General features: G+C 34.5%; 3 protein-coding genes across 3 annotated transcripts; 2 read left to right on the forward strand and 1 right to left on the reverse strand.

The window, feature by feature from the left end:
- Positions 1-7762: 7762 nt before the first annotated feature.
- On the reverse strand, positions 7763-10967 carry LOC122591482 (protein FAR1-RELATED SEQUENCE 5-like). The gene is made up of 5 exons (XM_043763747.1): positions 10895-10967; positions 9478-10075; positions 9132-9390; positions 8452-8799; positions 7763-8368 (listed from the first exon to the last, which is right to left on the reverse strand). The coding sequence occupies exons 1-5, from the start codon at positions 10965-10967 to the stop codon at positions 7763-7765; spliced, it is 1884 nt and encodes a 627-aa protein (XP_043619682.1).
- A 1119-nt stretch (positions 10968-12086) lies between these two features.
- Positions 12087-15668, forward strand: LOC122593400 (nuclear pore complex protein NUP43). Its single transcript, XM_043765805.1, has 5 exons — positions 12087-12833; positions 14539-14608; positions 14784-15018; positions 15189-15262; positions 15441-15668. Exons 1-5 carry the CDS (start codon positions 12196-12198, stop codon positions 15492-15494), a joined length of 1071 nt encoding a protein of 356 aa, XP_043621740.1. The 5' UTR covers positions 12087-12195; the 3' UTR covers positions 15495-15668.
- Positions 15669-17692: 2024 nt separating this feature from the next.
- Positions 17693-19369, forward strand: LOC122594442 (cytochrome P450 94B3-like). The gene has a single exon (XM_043766893.1). The coding sequence runs from the start codon at positions 17756-17758 to the stop codon at positions 19283-19285; it is 1530 nt and encodes a 509-aa protein (XP_043622828.1). The 5' UTR covers positions 17693-17755; the 3' UTR covers positions 19286-19369.
- The last annotated feature ends 4941 nt before the right edge of the window (positions 19370-24310 follow it).

Below are 24310 nucleotides of genomic sequence, written 5' to 3' on the forward strand. Positions count from 1 at the left end.
CGAATATAGGACAACTCTTTTTCTGTGTGTGTGTTTGTATGTGAGTCGCTTACTAGAATTGAAAGGTTTTGTATGAGATATGTATGGCGGGTCGGGTTGGGTGTGGATGGCAATTTCAGACCTCTCGTCTAATCTCTCTATACATATAGACAACTTTGTTCACATGAAGCATAAAACTGCTTTCGAGAACAATTTAGGAACTGTCTATATCCTAGGAGTGATGGGTATGCATATATAGCAACTAGCACAGTACCTGCGCAATGTGGCGGTAGTCGTGGCGGCGACGGTGTGATAGTTGGGCGACGATTGGTGATGGAGCGACGTTGAGTTGTGTATATAATTGATGTAACAGGTTAAGGACATATTTTAAAACATAAATGATTGATAGTATATTTTAATCATTAATGTTAGAACGAATTGCATTTTTGGTCCTTGTGTTATCACACTTTTTGCAAGTTTAATACAAACATTTGCAAAGTCGCGAAACGCATCCCTGTCATATCACACTTGTTGCAATTTTGGTCCAACAGTAACATTCCGTCTATTTTCTACCGTCATGTGCCCCTCACGTGAGGGGCAATACCGTCTTTTCATATAAAAGAGGATTATTTCTGCAACTAGCCAAGATACCTTCATTAAATTATTATCAATACGTACATTTCTTGAAAATATATAGTAATATTTAAGTATCCAAAACATGAACTACAAACACAATTTTTAACTCCATCCTCTTAGCAAAACTATCATCTTTTATATAGAAACAAAAACAGATTTAGATAGCTAGAACATAGTTTACCCGCACTGCTACATACTTAGAGCATCTTCCTTTGAAGACAACTCATATTTTAGGTTCTCGTTCCTGTGAAGAGATACATGATGTATTACATACCATATTTATTGTAACAAAGGCAAAAGAAAAAAAAAAATTAACGGGACCTACTCAAACCTCACTTTTTTCTTATTCATCTTGTCCTCCACCATGGAAAAAAATTGAGGGCGAGAGATGGTGACAAAGTCATGCCAACAGAGTTACGTGAGAACATGACAAAGTCGTTATACGAGTACCACCATTGTTAGTTGTCACAGGCCGGCTATTTGGTGACTAATTTCGGTTTGCCTTCAGGTTTCACCACATCCTCTATTGACTGGATATCGGGTCAAACTCAACCAAACAACTTCTGTGTCTGTAACCCACTTCGGTTTTCCCCATACCTTTTACCCTCGGAAAGCCACCACCGCACCCCATAAGCACCCGACTCCAACTTGGGCTATTTGGTGAGCCAGGTTCGATGGAGAGTCCGGATCCATATCATGGGTCGTCCCTCCTCTTAGATGATGATAATGATGGTGATGGAATGTATGTAGAAAATAGAGAAGATGATGATGGTGTTGGGACGGTGGTGAGATGACGATGATGAGATTGGTAGTGTTTCTTTACTTTTCATAATCAATATCACATCTAAAAATTTTTTTATTCAACTTCAAAAGATTTTTTTAATGATTTTGATTGATAATTTAAACTTAAAGAGGTATATAGATAGCGGTTATTGGTTTGATAGATAAAAGGGGAGGGATGACTTTTTTTTTATGGGACTATTTGGCAAGGGGTTTTTAGGGGCTTAAAAGCCCATAGCTTTTAAAAATAAGCTGATTTGAAAATTATAGCTCTGTTTGGTAATACATAAGAAATTAAAAGCCCCAACCCCGAAAAACTCCTAAAATCCCCAAAAGTTCTTTAAAATAAAAGCTCGTAGAAAGAGAGTTGAAAAAAAGCCCCAGCCCCTAGCCCAACGTCAAGCTCCAGCCCCAAGCTCTTAACTACAACCTCAGCTTCAAGTTTTTGTGCCAAACATACCCTACATATTAAAGCTTTTACACCATAAAAGGGGAGTTAGTTATTCACCATTTAGTGTTAATCCCACGTTCATATTATCAAGCCAACTACCATTCCATTTTAAATAGAGGAATTTTTACGGCTGGGATTAAAGGAAAATTCCATTGAATGGTTAGGATTAAATAAAAACTAGTTCAATACCCGTGCATAGCTCGGGTAACGATTATTAAAGTAATTTTATATGTCACACACAAAAACAAAAAAGAAAAGACCAAACTGAAAAAAATACGAAATCATAATAGTCCATAAACAAAAGTGACAAAGTCATAAGAAATAGATCCAAACACAAGTCGCAACCTAAAAAATGAGATTTGTTCAAACCAATAATACGAACACTTATGAAAATCCATATTTATGCGGCGAATTCTTAAGTAACTTCATTATTTTTCAGTAACATCTTTCACGCCTTCTATATCAAGTCCGTCCTTCATATCTTCATCTTTCACTTGCTCATCCTTCACATTTTCACAAGTATTTGTTGATCACTAACCGGTGACTATATATATATATATAGAGTGTAGGTATTGTAAAATAGCTATTAATGTAAAACATGTAAGACATAATCTGGACCATTAGATCATTTAGTTAATTAAATCAGTATTTATTTCTTTAAAACTGAATTTTATCAAATAAAACGTAAAATAAAGGGGTATAATAGGTATTGTGCATCATATTTAAGAGCACATTTTGTGTACGCAGCTTAAATCACGGCAGTCAATGAATAAATTAGTTTGTTGGGATTTACCATATCATCAGGATTCCACTCCGTATATATTATGTATTTGTTTTAGGGTTATTGTGTAACCATCTACACGAATTGCTTGCGAAAACAGTTTTTGAAGATGATGAGTAACCAAGAGGATGCACAATACAGTGGTGGGAAAGATGCAACAACACGTAAGGGTAAATAAAGCATTTTAAATTTAGATCGGTATTAAGAATTGTGTTGTTTGTTGTTTAATTGTGTGTTTTCTTTATTGATTAAGCTACTAGGAGAAGTGGAAGGCTATTGAAATTAAAAAACAAGCAAGTTACAGAAGAACCACACATAAAAGCAAATGGTAATGGAAAATAAAATTTTGATGCATCTGATTTATTTTCTTTTTTTTTTTGTTTTGTTTTTTGTTTTTTTTTTTTATAGATATTTGAAGCTCTAGTTAATGATATTTTGTGCATCGTAATTTATTGTTGTGCAACATACTACATATAGTATTTAGTTTTTAAATTTAGTATATCGAGTATAAAGTAGAAAGAAAATAGTGCCTGTGTGCATCGTATTTGTGTTTTTTTGGTGTATCGTAACTGATTTTTTTGAATTTATTGTTTGTTTTGTGAATCAAAATACATCATAGCATTTAGTTTTTCTATATTTGGGGATGTTAGCATGAAAATAGTGATGTATGGCCATCATAATGTGGTTTTTGGTGCATCGAAAGTGAGTTTTTTTTAATGTAACTATAGTTATGTGAATCGCGATGCATCATAGCATTTGGTTTTGACTTTATTTAGTTTTGTATCATAAAAGTAGCTTGAAAATAGTGATGTATGTGCATCGTAATGTGGTTTTTGGTACATCGTAAATGAGTTTTTTGAATTGGACTGTAGTTATGTGAATCGCGAGACATCTTAGCATTTTGAATTTAGCCGTGGATCATTAAGTATCATGAAAATAGTGATGTATGTGCATCGTAATGTGGTTTTTGGTGCATCGTAAGTGAGTTTTTTGGATATGACTATAGTTATGTGAATCGCTTTTTTAGAGTGTAGGCTGTGGATCATAAAGTAGAATGAAAATAGTGATGTATGTGCATCGTAATGTGTTTTTTGGTGCATCGTAAGTGAGTTTTTTAGAATTTAAACTCTGGTGGTCTGTAAGTTATGGAATAATGGTGTGTTGGTTGGTGGATATGAATACAGGGAAGATGATTGTTATTGCCAATGAGAAAGAAGACGTTGACAAAAAGAAGACGAGGTTGAAAGTTATTAAATCTGGAAAAGTCAAATCTGATGAAGTAGGGGTAAGTGGAGACATTGTAACCCGCCTTAGGATTCGTTCATCACCAGTGATGTTGTACTTGATGATGACAAAGCTTTCAGAGCAGCAGAAAGTGTCAATAAGGGATCTTGGATTCGGTGCCTTTATAAACTTTAACATCAGTGATATTCCAACTATTTTAGCAAAGATGGCTGTCGATAGCTACAACTGTTTTGATTCCATCATGATTGTTCATGGTCAGACGTTTAAAATTGACCGTAGTACAATCCATGATGTACTTGGTGTGCCAATGGGTAAAAAAAAGATTGCTGTTTTAAAATCAGCAAAAATGAAGGAGGCTGTTACTAAGGAGTGGAGGACACAGTTTGAAAAAAGTTTGAAGCGCCTATACCCTTCACATGTTTATGAATGCATGTTGCTGCAGAAAGAGGGAGGGGATATGTTCAAACGTAACTTTCTGGTTTTATTTGGAACGATCATGTGCGAGGCATGTAGTATGGGGACTTTGAATCAAAAATTTTTGCCCTCTATGAATGATTTGGAGGAAGTGAAGCATATGGATTGGTGTGGATACATTCTAGATTGTCTCAAACGATCAAAAGAGAAGTGGAGCATTGAGAAGCAGTACGATAATCATTACAATGGTCCGCTAACCTTCTTGGTGGTATGATTAAGTAGTTATTATAATATTTTTAACAATTTCATTATTATTAAAATATGGTTACTGTTAGTTAATAAATTCTATGTTATCAACCGTGAATGTAAATGTAGGTAATGTATGCTAACAAACTCAAAACAAAAGTTCATGCGGATACTTGTTATGGACCAGTAATGAATTTGTGGACAACAGAAGATTTGTCAAAATTGGAGAATGATGAAGTGGAAACGATGAAGAAAGGTGATCTAAAACATTGTCAAGCAAAAGAAACAATGAAAGAGGTCAACCCAGTTTCACAAACATCACAGGTTGTGAATTGTAAACCTAAAGGTACGACGACTAAATGTTCATGGTTCCAATCCAACTTTTTATTGTATATATACCAAAGTTTATAGTTATGTATAGTTTACTTATAACGAAATGTAATGGATATTGTTTCTATGGAATAATGTAGGGTGTGCATCCAAATCTGGTGTTGGGTTGGACAAAATGATTAGTGTTGAAACACGGTCAAATGAATCAAAAAAAACATTGAAAAACTGCATTAGAGAAATACAACCGCTGCAGGTTGTGTATCATACACCCGAAGGTTTGATGGAAAAAATACATATATGTGTGTCGATTATAGATATTTATAAATATAAACATCATAACTGGTATAACATTTGTATGGTTTAATATGTTTGTTGCTTATTCTTATTCTAGGACGTGCATCTAATGTAAGAGGATATTTGTACGATGAAAGAACAAAGGAGGATTATAAGGTATTGGTGTACAAGAAGTTGGCTATGGTGGAAAACGGTCTCATGGAGTTGGATGAGATTCTTAAAAAGGCATTGAACGTGTATCCAGAAAGTGAATTTGCTGAGATGAGAGTCTTAATACAAAAGATAACTGGGTTCAAAGAGGGGATAGATGTTGAAGTGAAAACGAAGGTAAAAGACATGAAGCAAGATGATGAAAATGGTAATGATGATGGTGTTGACAATTTAACCCAATTTTTACAATCACCAACAGTCATGAAACAAATTGAGCAGATAGAATCGACGGCACGAGCAACGAGTCAACAAAGAAGCATCATTCAGTTTGGGCTTCACTCAACAAGAACATGATCAGAGTGAACATCTAAATGCCAAAAGCCAAAGAAATGAGGTCGGTGTGGTTGTTGGACAAGTATGTGAAAATAAGGAGGGAAATGAAAAATCAAATAACAGAGGAAATGTTGAAGAAAATAAGAAGGTAAATGGACAAAATAATAAGACAAACAGGATGAAATTAAAGAAGAAGATGGAGGTGACTGATGTAAAAGATGGTGGTGTTTATATAGGAAAGGAAAATGAAGTGAGTGGGTATGATGTTAGGATCGGAGATAAAAGGAAAAGGGTAGGCAAGCCATCAGAAGTTATGTTGTCTCCATTTTATTTAAGAGAGGTAAGTTTGGCAGAGGCAATAACTAAAGATGAACAAAAGGTTGCAGACTGTGTTTTTGCTGCACGTCACCCAACCACGTAAGTAAATAAAAAATTATATTTTTCTCACTTGTTTACAGAAAGGAAATTTTGTTGTCTGATTCTTTGTTATGGTTATGAAAATGACAGGGATTTCCTTTTTATATCAAATGATGAGGTCGGTCAGCGGGTGAACTTTGAAAGCATGATACCAGGTGCTATAATGAGTAGTAAAGTAATTGATATTTGGTGTTGCATTTTAAATAATGAGGAAACGAAGAGGAACCCGACAAACGTGTCACGATTGTTCTGCAAAACAAACATGCTGGTAAGTGTGTATCCAAAATAATAAAGCATAATTTGGGGAAAGCATAACAATGAAATAACCATTTGCAGGGAACGGAGATGAAGAGTGTCATCGATTATAATAGAACTATAGCTGAAAGGTTCAGGACACAAATGGAAATAGTTTTGCAAAGCACGAATTATACGAGCATTGATGAAGTTGATTTGGTGAGTGTGAATGATAAAAAAAATTAGTATCAATATCACAAATGCATTTGTGATTAAAAAAATGTATGTCTTTAAATTTCCAGGTTTTTTTTCCAATACCGAATGAGGCCTGTTGGTATGTAGTATGTTATGACTTAAAAAAGGCGCAGATTCACATATTAGACAACTACAAGCCAAACGAAACAGGGGCGAGAGGACCATACTTGATTGTTATGCAATTGCTGGTGCGTAAATGTTTTAGTTTTGAAACTTATTGTGGCCCCGTGAATCATTCCATGTCGTAACAAATAATAACGTATTATATGATTTTATGCAGACAGTTCTTTTTTCTGGTTATTTGAAAACTGTGAAGCATCCCGGTGCAGCTAGTACGGTGAATCCTATAAGCAAAGTAGTGAAGATGAATTGGCAGACTAGTCTCAATCTTATAGACTCTGGTGTATTTGCAATGAGGCACATGGAGATATACAAGGGGGACTCTATAGGATTTGATGTTGGACTTAAGGTTGAAGGACCGGGGCAGCAAGCACAACTTGATGAGCTAAGGATCAAATTTCTTGCAAAGATGTTGCTGTCAAACTATAACACTATCAACGACAGTGTACGTGATGAGATTAAAAGGTACATGAGGTTGCCAGGGTTCCAAAAGGCGAAGCTGAAGACGGATGCTTTAGCTAGGATTGAAAAACGCATAAGTATCATTAATTAGATGTCATGCAAGTTATGTGTTTTAGATTATTTAGTTGGTTTTAAAATGGATGCACCTTTTTTGGGTTTTAATTGTTTTTGAATGTGACAGATGGATTGGTTTCTTTAGTAGTTGAAATAAAATGTTGCGTTGATTATTTTGGTTATTTATGAGTAAGAGTGGTTTGATTATTTTGGTTACTTATGAGTAAGAGTGGTTTGATGCACAAAACTGGTTTATGCATTTTGATTTGTTATATTTGTCATTGTGCGACTCAGATATAACACACAATGAACGCTTAAAAACTCTAAAACGTATCTTGATTCAACATTCTATTTGATGTCAAAATTATTAATCCCAGGAAGTTCTTGATTCACACATTTGAGTTCAATATGTATGTATTGCATACGAACGATGACAAATGATATGCACATTAATAAAATTCAAGCTTAATAAAAAAGATAAAATGTTCTTCAATTATAAAACGCCAATCATAATGAAACAGTAATAGACTCCCACTGAAATAAGAACGGGAAAAAAAACTCATATGAAGTTAATTGAAATACTATGATGTTGATGCAGCAGGCTTGTGTGGACATGTCTTGATGTTGTGCCCTTCCTTTTTACCACAGTTTCCGCATGTCCTTGGTATCTTCTGAGACTTGATCATCGATATCTCCTTTCCAGATTTCAGTCTCTTATGTTGTCCAGATCCTTTATTCTTAGATTTGTCAGGATTTTCCACATCAACTTTTTTTGGTTCTGTGACACCAAGCATCGAGCTCATCATTGCATTCTTGTCTTCTGCTAATGGGATAGGTACATCAGAATCAGCCTGCTTCATCAGTTGCTTAAGTGTGTCACCATACATTGATAACTTGTCCATATCCCCAACCAACCGGTTAATAGTGTATTCAACCGAGTAAAATATCGCCCGAATAGTAGAGTCTGTCTCTGCTGATTGTTGCGAAAGTTGTTGCACTTTGTTCTTGGATTCATCGGATTTGGGAGGCAATGCTTCTCGTGTCCAACGTCGTAGTATATACTTGTTTGGAAATGATTTGATGTTGAACATCTTTAGAACAAGGAAAACATGACGACACAGAAGACCATACGATTCATATCTCTTGCAAGAACATGAAACTGTAACATCAGATTTTCTGAACAGTACCTGTGAAACATCCAACAAAAATTTAGATTCTATAAGAAACCCGTGTTATAAGATGCATGTTTATAAAATCAAAATGATCTTACATTGTATGTATGTAGTTTTTTCTCCACAGGAGGTTCATCAATTTCATTTTCTTTCTTCTTAGAATCCTCTTTCGTTTCATGAACTTCAACCATTTTGAAATCATCAACATCTTTGACATTATATGAGTGGCAGTGCATGAGTGCACGATGCATCTCATCTTGGATATCAAAAAAAATTGTGCGAGTGAAAATATGAGCAGCATGTTTTTCCATCAGAAGTTCTGTTTTAAAATCAGGAGTAGTATAACGTGACTCGTGGTCATGCTTCGACTGATTGTATCTTTGCACATCCATGGCGGTCTCAAAATGGCTCAAGAATTCAACTAGAGTAAGGTTAGCATTCGTCAGCTGTTACATAGTCGTTGATTAAGGAATCTAGATCAAAGTCTGCTATTATTGAATGCCACTTGTCCTCAAATTCTTCTGGGCCGATTTTATCAGTCCAAACTATGTTACATAGTCGTTTCTTAAATGTTTCATCATTGAAGAGAGTATGTGAAACCTGCTAGGAGCATAATGAAGTGGCATCGGTATTTTTTTAAACAACAGATTATAACGATGATGGCACAAATTGATGCACTAGGGTACACACCGCAGTTTAAAAAATGTTGAGATATTGTATTAACTAGTACTGCTCAAATTTGATGAAAATGGTTGCATTAAATAACGAATAGAAATACCTTTGTGGATAATTTTTGCATGATGTGCCACATACACAAGCGGTGTCTAGAGTCGGGGAAAATTTCCTTAATAGCTGATTTCATTGATAAGTCCTGATCCGTAACAACAATCTTAGGTGGTTTCCCAAAAGCTTTTAAAAAACTCTCAAGCAACCAGTTATACGACACCAAGTCTTCCTTAGATATCAAGCCAGCACCAAATGTCACACACCGATTATGATTGTCAATACCGGTAAACGGAACGAAAACCATTTTGTACCTATAAAAAAAGTCAAAATTTGCTACGCATAAATGTTCAATTATAAAAAATATTAAAGATAAATAAGATAAGTAGATTATAACATACTTGTTCGAGTCGAACGTGGCATCAAAGGATACGACATCACCAAATGTGAAGTAGCTGCGTTTTGATTCTTCATCAGCCCAAAACAAACCAATCAGTTTGTTTGAGCTATCAGTCAAATAATCCATTGAGAAACCAGGGTTGAAATCTCTCTTACTAAGTAACTTTTCAACCACCATTTGGGCATCTCGATCTCCAATAAATTTTTGCATATCCTTGCGAAAATTTTTGCAGTCTTCCACAGTTGCCCCAATGTTGGAAAAACTACCATACATATGCTTCAATAATTTAAAGCCCTTGACGGGACCAAGATTTGCATGAGATATTTTATGCAATAAATCCTTTTGAGTATATGTCAGTTGACGATGAGCTCTTAGAAATTGAACATCGTTGTTGTCAACCATGCTATGATTGTGTTTCTCCTCAAACTGATCAACCTGATACTGATTACCATTTATCTTTTTAACTAGGAGATATGCATTACAACCGCAACGAATTGAAGGTCTCCTTCTTTTTTCCTTCTGAACCACTTCCTCATTATCGGCCAATACAATTGCACCGGGGTTGTTACGAATGTGGCCAGGTCTGGTATTTTTGAAACCTTCACGACTACAATAAAAGTACTTACGCAATGGTGAGGCTTTATCAGGACCATATTCACCCCCTTCTTGATTTCAAATCCCCCTTTTTTGGCATATTCCTTGTAAAATTCGTAGACCTGGTTCAATGAATCAAATATCATACCTACAAAAGGCTTAATGGGTGCTTCAGGTTTCTAAGCTCTGGAGCCTCCAGGTGTAGAATCCTCAATCCCAACAGATTGGGCAGTGGGGATGTTTTCGATACCTATAAATCATATCATTCAAAACTCAAAAATAGTTTAAGGTTGCAATTGGTATGGATCACCCTTTTAAGAGTAACACAATCTCTTGTATGTCAAATATCAGGTCAAAGGAGTGTTGCTTTTGTCTATTGAGTACAAATTTGGAGTCACATTTAATAAAGAGTCTTTGTGAAAATGGCTACTAAGCTTCACAAAATGTGTGCAAAATCAATTACTCTAATTACACTTAAGCTATTTAACGATGCACACACGTAATAATAAAATGATATATTAGAGCATCAAAATACTCCATACAAAAACAAATTACTTTGATTGTATATTAAACTACTATTTGATGCACAAATATTCACAATGCAACATCCTCAAAACCGAATTCCACTTAACTTACTTTCTGATGCACACACATTCACAACTCACCACTTTCATGATAACCTACGCTTCACAAAGCGCTATATAAAATCGAATACTATGGCTATAGGTTAAATAGACATCACTGATATATGTCTTTTTATACTCGTATACATGATATATACACTATTTGCCAATACAAATTATCAAGTGCCAAACATAACTTACCTTCAGAGTGATTGTTTTTCATGCTCATTGGAGTTGACATATTAGCATTCGCATCAACAAGAGAGGTAGACATGATGAAAAAAAAAGAAATTATTTGACAAGTAAAAAAATAATAGAAATGGAATTGAAATTCTTATTCACAATTCCATATAATGAAGGTGTACAAATAAAAAGGCTCAAATCAAGCTATAACCGTCCATAAGATCAGGAAGCAATATCACATTTTTAAGTATTAATAGTTAACAGAACGCATGATAATAGGTCCATAATCAATGACTTTTTTTTTTATTTTATTTTAAACAAATTACAACAAATACCCACAAATTCAATCATTAGACCATTCTATATGAGCAAAAATTATGATTCTTTTTGTGCAAAAATTAACATGCTCGAAGTATGTTAACCAATAATTTGATATAATTACCTTTCGAAAATTACTCGAATCAACACAACACTTTGTCGCCTAGGTCCGATATAACATCGACATATCTTCCAATACATCAAAAGAAATCTTCTCAGCAGTTGACCCACAAGGATTCTTTTGATGAGGGGTGTAGCGATGCTCTAAATTTATTGACCCACATCTGGTGGCGCCATCTTTTTATAAATTAGATATGAAGTTCTGTAATTACAAGGTTTGAATGAACAATGGAGACATCAACATGAGGTAGAAGTTGATTTTAAATTTTGAAAAAAGAGAGAGAAGATGAAGAGAACAAAGAGGATGGCAGTCAAACGTATCAAAAATTATACACAATATCTGAATACCCAAATACCTAAGCTACCCTTAAAACAATTTTAAAATATTAATTATCTACAAGGACAGGTGTCAAGCTGAGGACATATCTTACTTGTTTTATGATAATACCTGTTTTATTTTACCCCTCTCCTATATATATATATATAATTACTATAAGTAGTTATCAATTATCATAATAATTGGGAACTTCTAATTGATAAGAATGAATTAATATATTACCATATTCATTGATTGTGTGTACAAGACGTTTCTCACTCGGTACCTTTGTTACGTGATATGTTAATAGTTGGGGACTTGAGGGCATAATAAACATTTCTCTTATAACTTTGAACGGGGTCTATAATTTTTAATAGGTCGTACAGATAGATTTTTTACATAATTGAATCTAATTCAATTTATCAAATTCTTAAGTGGGAAAAATATAAACATGATACTCATATAAACTACTCACTTTTCGAGCTCCAAAAATAATCCTTTCAAAGCTCGATCAATCACTAGCTCATTTCAACATCCTAAAACCCTAAAAAAGAAAGCGAAAACAATGTCAACACCACCAACTGTAACACAAATCCACCATCTCCCACAATCAACTTACATCGATTCCGTCCGTTTCCTGCCACCACTTTCAGCATTCGATCGATACATCATTCTCGCATCTTTCAATTCCGATTCCAACCAACCTTCTATCCAAACCCATTCCTTAAACCCTAATCCAAACACCCCCTCACCATCTCTTTCCTTAATTTCTTCATTCCCATTACCTTCAAGAATCACTTCTTTAGAAGTTTCACAAAATACCCACCAAAACCCTTTAATTGCTGCTTCCACTTTTTCCGGGTCGATTCATGTTTTGTTTCCCAACCCGGTTGATGCCGGGTTTGAGTCAGAGGTTTCGGTCCCGGAGAAGGTGCTGCATAATGGGCCGGTTTCGGCTTTGGATTTGCAGGAGAATGGATTGGGGTGTGTGAGTGTTGGAGAAGATGGGAGGGTGAATTTGATTAGTGTTGGGGATTCGGGTTTGGATTATAGAAGGGTTTTTGATAGTAAAGGATTGGTTTCATATAGTGCCGTGAAATGGGGTTCGACTGTTGAGTTTGCTACTGGTGGATTTGGGAATTCTGTTCAGTGGTGGGATCAGAGGAGACCCGGTGGGCCTGTTTCGCAACTTAAAAGCAACTGGTTAGTCACTGAATTGTCTAGTCTGTTATCTTTTGTCTTTTGTAGTAGTTTAGTGAATCGTCACTTTGTAATGCTGGTTTTTGTAATGCATTAGTAGTATAATAGTATTGTTATACAAGTATTGCCACTTTGTAATGTTAGTATAGTGTGTACTGTGTAATCGTCAATTCCCACTAGAGTTCTTTAATAAAATTTGTACTTGTAACGGACTCAAGAGCACAATAGGTTCCCTCTATGATCTTTTATTTAGAGATGATAATCACAAAAGAAATCCTAATTCAGCTAAAGGTCGTATGCCTAGGATTTACTACCGCCGGAGACACTCTTATATATTATCTCTACTCTGTTGTGCTTGTAAATCTGATTTATCGTTATCTTTGTGACCCACTACACGATCTATTGCATTAATAAGTAAATGTTCTGTTCCTACCTTCTCTGGTGTCAAGGTAGATGCATGTGCGGGACTTGTGAATTGTACTTATTTCATTTTTATAAGAATTTGTGTTAACCAAATGAATCAAGATGTTATACTGGACCAACTCATACATTTCAACCTTTGATATCGATTTCTCTCCTAAAAAAAAATGTTTTTTGTTCCAAAAACAGGGACACTTCTGTCATACATGGAAATAGGTGTACCAAATGATATAAGAGTTATGACAATACAGATTGAGGCAGAATTTAAAATTTCCATACGAGTTTCATAATAGTGGTCGGTAATATGTATATTATGATAATTGCCATTAGAAGACTAGCTTTCAAGCCTTTGGGTGAAATCTCTCTTGTAAACAACAATGTGAAATGCATGACACTTTTAAGTTGGAGATTTTCATTGCCCTAGACCCGAGTGGACCACATTCGTAGCGTTGTACAACCTAAAGGCTGAGGTATCTTCATAGTTTATACAACCATCATATTCTTAGAGTATGATTGATATCTAAGACAATTTTAAATATTCAAATTTAATAGAGGATTATGTTAAATGTTAGATTGGAGGCTTCATACAAGGATTATTACCTTTGCACTGGATAATACATCCAATGCATGGGCATTAGGCCAGGCTCTGACAGCTGGCTCATAATATAAGTAATAGAGAGGATATAACCAATCTATTACTTGTAGATGAGTTGCTGGGTGTAATTTTAAATAGCTATTTGTAAAATCCATGTATTCATTTTGTACAGGCAGATACATCTGTGCGACCACATAAGCTCATTAGGGAAGATGGTAGGCACGAGTTACCAGAGGCAATGAGCTAGAAGGGGGTGGGGAATCTGTGCTTTATCTGTATCTTGCGCTTCCTGTACTTTTAAGCTGCAAGCATCCCTTAGGCAGATATATGTGCAGCAGAATGAAACCTTCTAGAATCTATAACCTTGAAACTCCTGGTTGAATCAGTAGTTTCGATCATAGCGTATGACAAAAAAGCATTTGGAAATTTTAGAAACTTATGGAGATGTTTATTGTTTTAAAACTTTAGGGGATAGTCATCAACCTCATGCTCATCACTTATAAGCTTACTGTGCTTATAATATATTTTTAAACATTTCTTCACTTTTTATGTGTCGTGCAGTGCTGCTTTTTAAGCTTATGCTTTTTTACTTTTTAGGCCATAAATTATGTACTGCTATGCGTAATCATTTCAGATACTTACCATCTTTATGCTTTACTTGTTTTTCTTATGAGTTTGTAAACTTTGTTTCAGGACCCAAGGAGCTACTTCCGGGATTGTGCATTCTATTGATATTCATCCATCACGAAAGCACACATGTCTGGTGAGTATGCAGCTTTGCTATTCCCCTTAACCAATCTAAGTGACAAGATTTTGTAACTGTAGACTGAATCCCTACCTTATTAGGAGCTTTTATTTTACTTAGTTATTCAGCCTTCTCTAGCATTTTTGATTCTGATTTATGAGGGTCTGTCCTTATATTTTTTTAAAATTTATAGACAGGAGGCTCTTATGGTACTGTATTTGCATGGGATCTTCGAAGGCCTCAACAGCCGATAGTTCTTTCAGGAATCGATACTAGTGAGACAACGCCTTGTATATCTGAAAGTGATGTGTGGGAGGTTCAATATGACACTTTTATGAGCGCTTCAAATCATGCTAATATCTCATCTGAACGTGTCTTACCTGCCATGATATGCTCTGAAGACGGTATTCTTGCTGTTATTAAACAAGGTATATAAGATAAGAATTGGTTAATTTAGTAATTACTTAATCAGTCAATCCTTAATAATATAGTTCTCTTTGCTTTTTCTTTTCTTGTTGGGCATGTGGGCAGTGCAACTGGGATAATTACAGCATAATGTAAATTACCAGAAACTAAGTCCAGATTTTAATTTATGTAGGTGAAGAACCTAATGAGTTACTGGCTGAAAACTGTGCTATCAACAGCTTTGACATTGACCGACAAAACCCCTCAGTAAGTGCAAATTATCATCAACCGTGTTAACTCTTCCATTAGATATCGTTATTCCGTTTGTACTTGCAGTTTCTTGATGAGAATAATTTCTGCTCCACCTAACTAGACTAGTTTCACGTGAAAGTAATAGTTCGAGTACATTTACATATTGACTATGTTGCTATGTTATGGATTACAGGATGTGATATGCAGTTTGGAGTGGGAGTCCATTGCTATCTTGACGAGAGCATAGCTTTAGAAGGTCATTATGAAGTAACTCTGTCATTCTTTTTTTATATATTAGTATGTTTGATGAAGTTGAAGGGGATTCCCAGTAACTCTTGTAACTAATAGATTCGTTAATCATACTGAATATTTGTTGGCATAATTGACCATAGGCAAGAATGAAATATCCTTATTTTCTAAATGGCATGCACTCATGACAATCCTAAACAAGTTACAGTAACTAGAAAGAACAAATTATTCGTCTGCACAAACAAGTTTTGATACAAGATTCCGAGGCGAAGAAAATATCAGAAACCAGATGGGTGATAATTTGCAAAATTGGAGATATGGTGGTGTTTTGTTAGTGAGTATGAGAATGATGGAATGAGTAGTCATGTTTACTAGTAACGTTTGGTTGATATATACAAAGTTTAAAACATCGGAGTCAGCTCAAAATTTTGAAATCTTTCCCGGCTTCACAATACAAAGTTTAAAACATCGGAGTCAGCTCAAAATTTTGAAATCTTTCCCGGCTTCACACTTTGTCCAAGGGGTCTGATTTGAATATAATTTGGCGCAATCCAAATCCGAAAATACAAAAAAAGTTGTTCTAGGCGGCCAAGTATATAACCCTTTTGACTATTGAGTGTTTTAAAAGCACTGGTTATTGTCATTTAGTGCTTAAAACGAACATTTAAACCTCAATTGTTGCCTTCCAATTTTGAGGATAATTAAACTTTGAACTGCAACTCTGTATGGGAATCCTTGATCCAACATATGATATTCGACTAAAATCATAAGTCTAAACATGTTTAAGAATAAATAACAAGATTAAAGGTGAATATGAGAAAAGAGAAAGCATAACATGTCCTGGGTTTTAGGCCTATATATTTTGAAATCAAGCAATGTTAAAATCAAAACTGGGCGGGTATTATGACAAAAGCACTAAAATATTTGATTTTTATATTAAAATTCAAGTTTTAACCATTAGTTTCAACACGATTCTCTTAATAACATGATAATTCCAGTATCGACTTTTTAATTTATCATGGATAGAGATAGAGATAGATGTGTTCTTTTAATCGATAAACAACTGTTCTTAACTTAACGTGGGCATGTTGCAAAAGCTTATAAATTTTTACAAAGGTTTATCATGGATGCTCTATACAAGTCAAGTTTACTGTACTTATATTTGTACAAAATTTAGAGTAAAAAAGTTTAACATCTTTTAAGAAAATAATAAAATTTTTTTGGCACAAAACATGTGTTATCTACTTATCCAGACTCATCTAGATCTGAACTAGGGGAGTAGGCACTGACCTGCTAAAAAGATAGAAATAAATAGACAATACTATAAAAAAGTTGGTTTGAAGTTCTATTTTGGTTTGACAAATGACGCCACATCAAGATAAGTTCTTACACAGCTACAACCAATCAGAAAAATAGCTCACTTCTTACTAAGTTTCTATTTGTTCATAAATCTTTAACTTTTATTTTTAGTCTCTTTCAGTTACCTCTTTCGTCTTGTAACTAAGGCTAAATTACTTGCCGATGTTCATCACCCTTACCTTATCTACTCCCTCCCGTTTCAATTTGAAACGGAAATGATTGATCCTATAGAGCATAGGCAGAACGTGAACTTTTATACCCGGAGGGCCACTAATAACCCCAAATCTTCACTTAGTTCCCGCCCATGTTTGAGAGTAGTTGTGGTTTAAGCCTTTAAGGTTGGTGTTACATTATTTGGCTTTGTATTTATATATGAGAACCAATAAGTTTTCTGTTTGATCCATTGTAGACAATATTTGGATGTCGAAAAAAAGTTGGCAATGGAGGGCTGGACTGGAGTGACAGTCTCGACGTCCTGTGGGATGGCTGTCAATATATATCGGTTTGGTGACAAATGGAGAGTAGTTTCTTAGGACACCATAACCCTCTTTTGGGAGCACTCCTTGGAACTACTTCATAATGGCGACACTTAACTAACGATTCTCAACCCACCATGTTCCTTGCAACTTAACATATCTACTTTTCTACATTTTATGTATCTAAACTATTGGAAGTATGTCTTCTATTTTACTCTAACACATCAATAGAAATTTTATCTAACTTACATAAAAATGTTTTATTTCTTATAATAAATGAAAACAGTTGTACGAATATGATATACACGTTACTTTTCTCAAACAAACTGTCTATCTGTGCGTTCTAATTAGATATCTTTGAAGATTCTTTTTCAAAACACAAACACTAACCTCCATTATTCTTCATCACACCTCTATCCTAAACATGGACATCATTTCTCTCCAAATTTTATTTCTCATTTTCCTTATATTTATCTTCTTATGTTTCTACTTCGACTTAATAAAATCTAAACCGCTCACGCCATTCGGCTTCTCAAGCTACCCATTAGTTGGAACGGTACCGGAATTTGTCGTAAACCGACACCGTTTCCTTGAATGGACGACCGAAGTCCTAGCTCGGACTCCAACCAACACCGCAATCTTAAACCGGCCGGGAAAAATCAAAGGATTCTTAACCGCCAACCCTGCAAATGTCGAACACATGATCAAAACCAATTTAGAAAACTACCCTAAAGGAGCCCGGTTTATTAACCTACTAGGAGACTTCCTTGGTCGTGGCATCTTCAACGCAGAAGGCGAATCATGGCGTGCACAACGTAAGATCGCTAGTCATGAGTTTAACACTCGGTCCTTACGAAATTTTGTCATGGAAGTTGCGGTCGTGGAGTTACGTGACCGGTTCATACCCATTCTCGAAAAAACTGCTGATATGAATCAAGTTGTTGATCTTCAAGATTTGTTGGAAAGGTTCACTTTCGATAACATATGTAAGATCGCATTTAATGTTGACCCGGGCTGTCTCTCCGGTGATATAACTTCGGGTACTGAATTCATGAAAGCTTTCGAAGAAGCTGCCACGAATACGACTAGAAGATTTCTTTCGGTTTTTCCAGGTTTGCACAAAGTAAGAAAACTATTAAAATGTGGTTCGGAAATAAAGTTGCAACAATCCATTGAGACTGTTCATAAGTTTGCTGGTGATATTATAAAGTCGAGAATGGATAAGAAGGAAGGAAAACCGGACGAGGATTTGTTATCGCGGTTCATGGGAAATCCCGAATACTCTCCCGAGTTTCTTCGGGATATCGTGATAAGTTTCATATTAGCTGGTCGTGATACGACTTCATCAGCTCTTACATGGTTCTTTTGGCTATTAGCTTCACATCCAGAAGTTGAGTACAAAATACTCGAAGAATTGAAAACAATCCGCCTTAGGTCGGAGAAAAACCATCGAGAATTGTACTCTTTCGATGAGCTTCGCCAGATGCATTATTTGCATTCAGCAATCTCCGAGGGATTACGTTTGTATCCACCCGTCCCGGTGGACACAAAGGATTGTCTAAAAGATGATGTCATGCCAGATGGGACGTTCGTTGGTAAAGGTTGGTATATTACGTATAGCTCCTACGCGATGGGGAGAATGGAGAGTGTTTGGGGGCAGGATCGTCTCGAGTTTAGGCCCGAAAGGTGGTTAGTTGAAGAAGAAGGTGGCCGAGGAAACATGGTGTATAAACCGGAAAACCAATACAAATATCCGGTGTTTCATGGTGGACCAAGGGTTTGTTTAGGTAAAGAAATGGCGTACATTCAAATGAAGTTGATCGCTTCGACGATCATCGAGATGTTTAAGATCGACACAGTGGTGCCGGCCGACGATAAGAATCCACCGGAACATGTAATGTCGTTAACAATTAGGATGAAAGATGGGCTGAAAGTAAGAGTTAAGAAAAGATAAAATAATTAAGGTCACTAGTTGTCCTTAGATGATGAGATTAATTGATGTTACATACAATATTACATGTCTAATAAAAGTTTATACCCTGGTTATCATGAATATTTCAATTTGTGATAGTTGATAGAAAAACAACCTTTTGGTAGTAATTATCTTTTTTTATGAAGTGTAATTTTGTTGTTCACGATCCATTTTGAGGTTTATTACTCCTATGATCGAAGAACATAACCCACCCCCTTGTATCTCGTTTTTCATATAAACTTTCACGTGATTGAGTATTGTTGCTGTTTTTACTTTTTAAATTGAAGTTAATCATCTAATTGTTTTTACATATATGCGTAGATGCGCATATCTACGTCTCATCCATGAAAAGAACACGTTAACACAGTACGTATTCACATGTAACAAAGTTGAGATTCCTTGTTTGGCATGTATTAAAGCAACATGAAACTTACATCGGTTTACGTCTCCAACAACTGCATCAATATTGTTTGAAAATAAAAATCTACTAACGCTTCTTTCGACATAAAAGGCTATCCAGCTTTTGGCTTCGCTCATCGCTCATGACTTGTATGGTAGTCGGCCCCGAATACCTCTATATATTCATTCTAATGCTAATCTCTAATTCCTTAATTCATTTGAATTGCGGTGGCTTCCTCACCAGTAGAGAGACAAAACTTATCATTATAAAAAGTTGAGTCGTGACTAGCAATAAGCATAATTCCCCGAGTTGTGATTTGTTATCGACAAATGCTCTCGAATTGCAAGTGGGAATGAGATCGGTTCAGACATTTATAGGTTCAATTCCTATCGATACTGGTACATGGTCCGGAAAATGGCGTCGAAATTCAAAATGAAATAGGAATCGGTACATTGTTGATGTGTGAAATCGAGTAATTAAATTTATAAACACGAACTACCAAAAGACTGACTACAATATACTCACAGACAGTGAACTTGATCGCATGCAGTATAATAAATTCCATAAATCCGAGGTCGATCACAAGGACTCAATAAAATACTTTGCTTAAACTAAGTAGTTCAAGAAAGAGAGGGTTTTGTGACCGAATTGTCACGTTGCAATTAATTAAAAAATTGTTAGTAATCCCTCGGGATTAATTGAAAAGAGAATTTTGTTTTAAACAATAATTAAAAAGGCATCCATCTTGAATCAACTCAACAACATGTTTAGATTGCACATAAATGAAGTTCAAATTCAATTAAGTTGAAAATGATAATCGTGACAAAGTAAAGACACAAACTGGTACCACCAACGTTTGTAAAATCATTTCAATCACCTAATTAATCAGTTGATTTGTAAAAGCCGGTACCACCACTGCTTAAATCAATTTCCCTAACCAACTAGTTTATTTGATTATCAAATTAACAATTGCACCTATGTGAAGACAACGTGGTACCACCAATCGTTATTCAACACGTTGACAAAATGATTCCTTTTATCAAAATGACATTCATTATCATACCATGCATTAGTGACAATTTATTAAAGATAATCAATTGAAATCACATATATGTTCAACTAGTGTCACTAACGAAGAACATACATATCACCAATATCAAAATAATAATTAATAAAGAATCAAATCATCAAGATCTCGACACAACGATAATTTAAATCAACTTTGAATTAATAAAAAAATAGTACAATCCTTACATAATGTCTCACTTCATCAAGATGGATGATAAAATGATTAGCTACTCATATTGAAATAAGAATAACAAATCAAAATAATAGAATTCATCGTTACCGAATGCAAATAAATGAAAGCGAATAACGGAAATCGTCCAATCGTAATGAAGATTTTCAAAGATGATAAATCTGATGAAAAACTGCTTCAAAGAACACCTAAAATGGCTGGGAAAGTAATGGTTAAGTTAAAAGAATATTTTTGCAAGCTATTTATAGTTTCCTAAAAAATCTTCCAAAATTGGCCTCAATTGCGGTGCAATGAGTACGTTGCGGCACAATGAAGTTTGACTTGCGTTGACTTTGACTTTCATTGACTTCTAAGCTGGCTGAAGACTGAAGGTGTTGCAGCGCAACTAGGGTAGTTGCGGCGCAACTTAACTCTCTGTTTTCTGGTTGCGGCGCAATGGATCTCTTTTTTAGTTGACTTTTGTTGACCAGCTGTAATTCTTCATCCAAATGCCTCTAAAATCATCCGTTAGCACTTATTTCACCTTAAGAATGTCGTTTTTTTTTCTCCAGAATTACGTTTAGGTACCTATTAGTGGTCTGAAACACTAACAAATACTATAAACGCACCAAATGTATACAAAAACGACTCACAAACCATGCAAAAGTGACTAAATACTTAGTGGAAAATGGATATAAAACACGACATATCAATTGTATTGATGATTTTTGAGACTAGTATCACCGATACCAGTGGGGCGGTATAAATCTTATACCCATTCTTGGTCGTCAAAAACAATTAATAACACCAACGCCTTGAAATCTATTATTGATAAGCCCGTTGCTAGATAGAACGCCGTTCGCACTATGAGGTTTACACTAATATTCTACCACGACTTGAACTTGTGATAAAAATACCTTGTAATTTTCTAAACGTTTTTCCCAAAAAGAATTTATTAGAAAAATGTATTTAACGGAAAGTATTACTTTTCAAGACAAGGAAATGAAATCTCTATTATACCCCTCTAAGTTGCTCGTGACGTTACCATTACCACTTTACCAGTCTAAACACCCAATTATACCCTTTTACAACAAATCCAATTTTCTTTCTTTTCCTTTTTATCATGTTTATATATATCTTAGGCATATCCATCCCTGAAGCATACTATATGAATGGTATGATCAATTTAGATAGAAATGTTTGTAGCATGGTTTACAATTATAGCGTCAATCTTAAAATTCATTTTGACATAATTAATCTATATTGAAACTTGTATGTATCTACACGGCATGGTTATACATATACGAGTATTTCAATGGCTGATTAAAGTTGTTACAGCACACACTGTGTATTGTTACTACTCATATCGCGTGAGTACGCATTCAGTATATTAATAAGACATTTCATCTAGCTTGGTCTTTTAAAGACCATAAGAGCATCCGGTATAGAAGTCTAACCCCGACCCCGTTATCCTAGGTGGCATTCTACACCGATTTTAATTCCATCCCCCTTATATCGGCACCGGACATATATCGAGAATCCTTGGTGTCTTTGTAGATGCTCGGCATTACATATTTAATGAATTGAAGCCCACTTTCACAATTTAATGTATTCATTAAATCTCCTGTATTAAATAATTAGTATTTAATATAAGAAGAATATGATTTTCTATGCCTTGCATTGCTAGTTATCTGTTTTATATATAAATATGGTTGGTTTGTTGTTATTACTTTACTAAAATGTTCAAATTTCTTTATTTTTTTTACAAAGATCGGTGATTTTATTAATAACTTTTTATAAAAAAAAGTAACTTCTTAATATATCTATAACCTCTTATAAAACATATTGAATTCTTTTATTTTGAGAAATTCAACATTTTTTATATCGAAAATATTCATATTTCTTAATCTTAATTCCCATATTCACCTAATCTATACTTTCATACTATCTAATTAAAAAAAACAACTAATGTTACATGGAGAAATTATCTAAAATAACTTTAATGATTAACATTACACTAATTTATCTTTTAAAATATCTTCATTAACCTTTTAAATAAATTACTTTTATATCAATTATCTATACCACTTGACATCGCCTCCACCACCAACATTTCCTCCCACCATCACAGCGTCACCGTCATGACCACTGCCGCATTGTGCGGGTACCGTGCTAATATATATATATATATATATAGATAGATAAGTTGTAAGTAAGTTTATGTCTTAAAAGTTTCTTTTAAGATTATTTTTAATCTTAATTTTAATATAAATATAATTTTACCAATGAGTCACAAATCTATTGATAGTTATTAATGTGTTTTACTTTTGATTATTAATGTCTTGTTATTATAATTAGTAATATCTTTTTATTTTTATTAAAATAAAACATAGATTAAAGAAATGATATATGTGATATATTAAATAATAAATGAAAAAGGTGATATTTTGCGTTCTGGATGGTTCTGCATCCATAACTGTTAAAACCTGATAAAATAATAAAAGCTGATGTGGGTCTGATGTGGTATTCTGGATGGTTTTGCATCATGTATCCATACTTGATACTCTAAGGGACAAAGCAATTCAGTAATACAAAATTTGCAAAATTTAGATTTTAATCGGGTCTAACATTGCAAAAGAGAGTAAGTATGCCAATTACCGGATATACATGAAAAACGTCATTTGCTCATGTTAAGGAAGAGAATTGACAGAGATACAATAAAAATAAAAATTAATAATCTAGAATTGTAGCATAGAACATTTGAAATTTTGTATGAAAGGTATATTATTTCTATATCAATATACTTGTCATTTTTAATTACCTCACCAACAAATAAAATACATTACTTTTAAATACCCGTGTGTTTAATAATTCAAAGGCAACAGCCGAGGAAGCCCCGGCCACCATCTACTAATTGAAGTTTACAAATTATCTTTTTAAATTATCTTAGTTATTCTTTATTATAAACATTATTCACCACTGCACATCGTGATGTATAATTTTAGTTTAAACATAATTTAAAAAAAAAAAAAAAAAAAGTCTACAATTACAGAAGGGAGTGAATAGGAGTTAAATAGTTTGATCAATTTGTTGATGGCGCGTTCTGACGTTTATATATCGTCTCTCTAAATATTCAGACTTTTTATATGTAAAGAGCACATGATTGAGCATACATTTTGGTAAAACAACAAAGACCATCCGTGAAATGAACACTTCAAAATTATTAAATCCAAAGATTCGATCAGCCTTTATTCGGCACCCGAACTCTCGAAGTGGCACATTAGTTGTTAAGAAAGTACAAAGAAAAAATTATATATCGTGTATAGTTCTTTCAAAATATATATAACGAACATATAACATATGTTTTCTT

This window comes from Erigeron canadensis, chromosome 3, assembly GCF_010389155.1.
Source record: "Erigeron canadensis isolate Cc75 chromosome 3, C_canadensis_v1, whole genome shotgun sequence".
In the NCBI taxonomy this organism is placed as follows: domain Eukaryota; kingdom Viridiplantae; phylum Streptophyta; class Magnoliopsida; order Asterales; family Asteraceae; genus Erigeron; species Erigeron canadensis.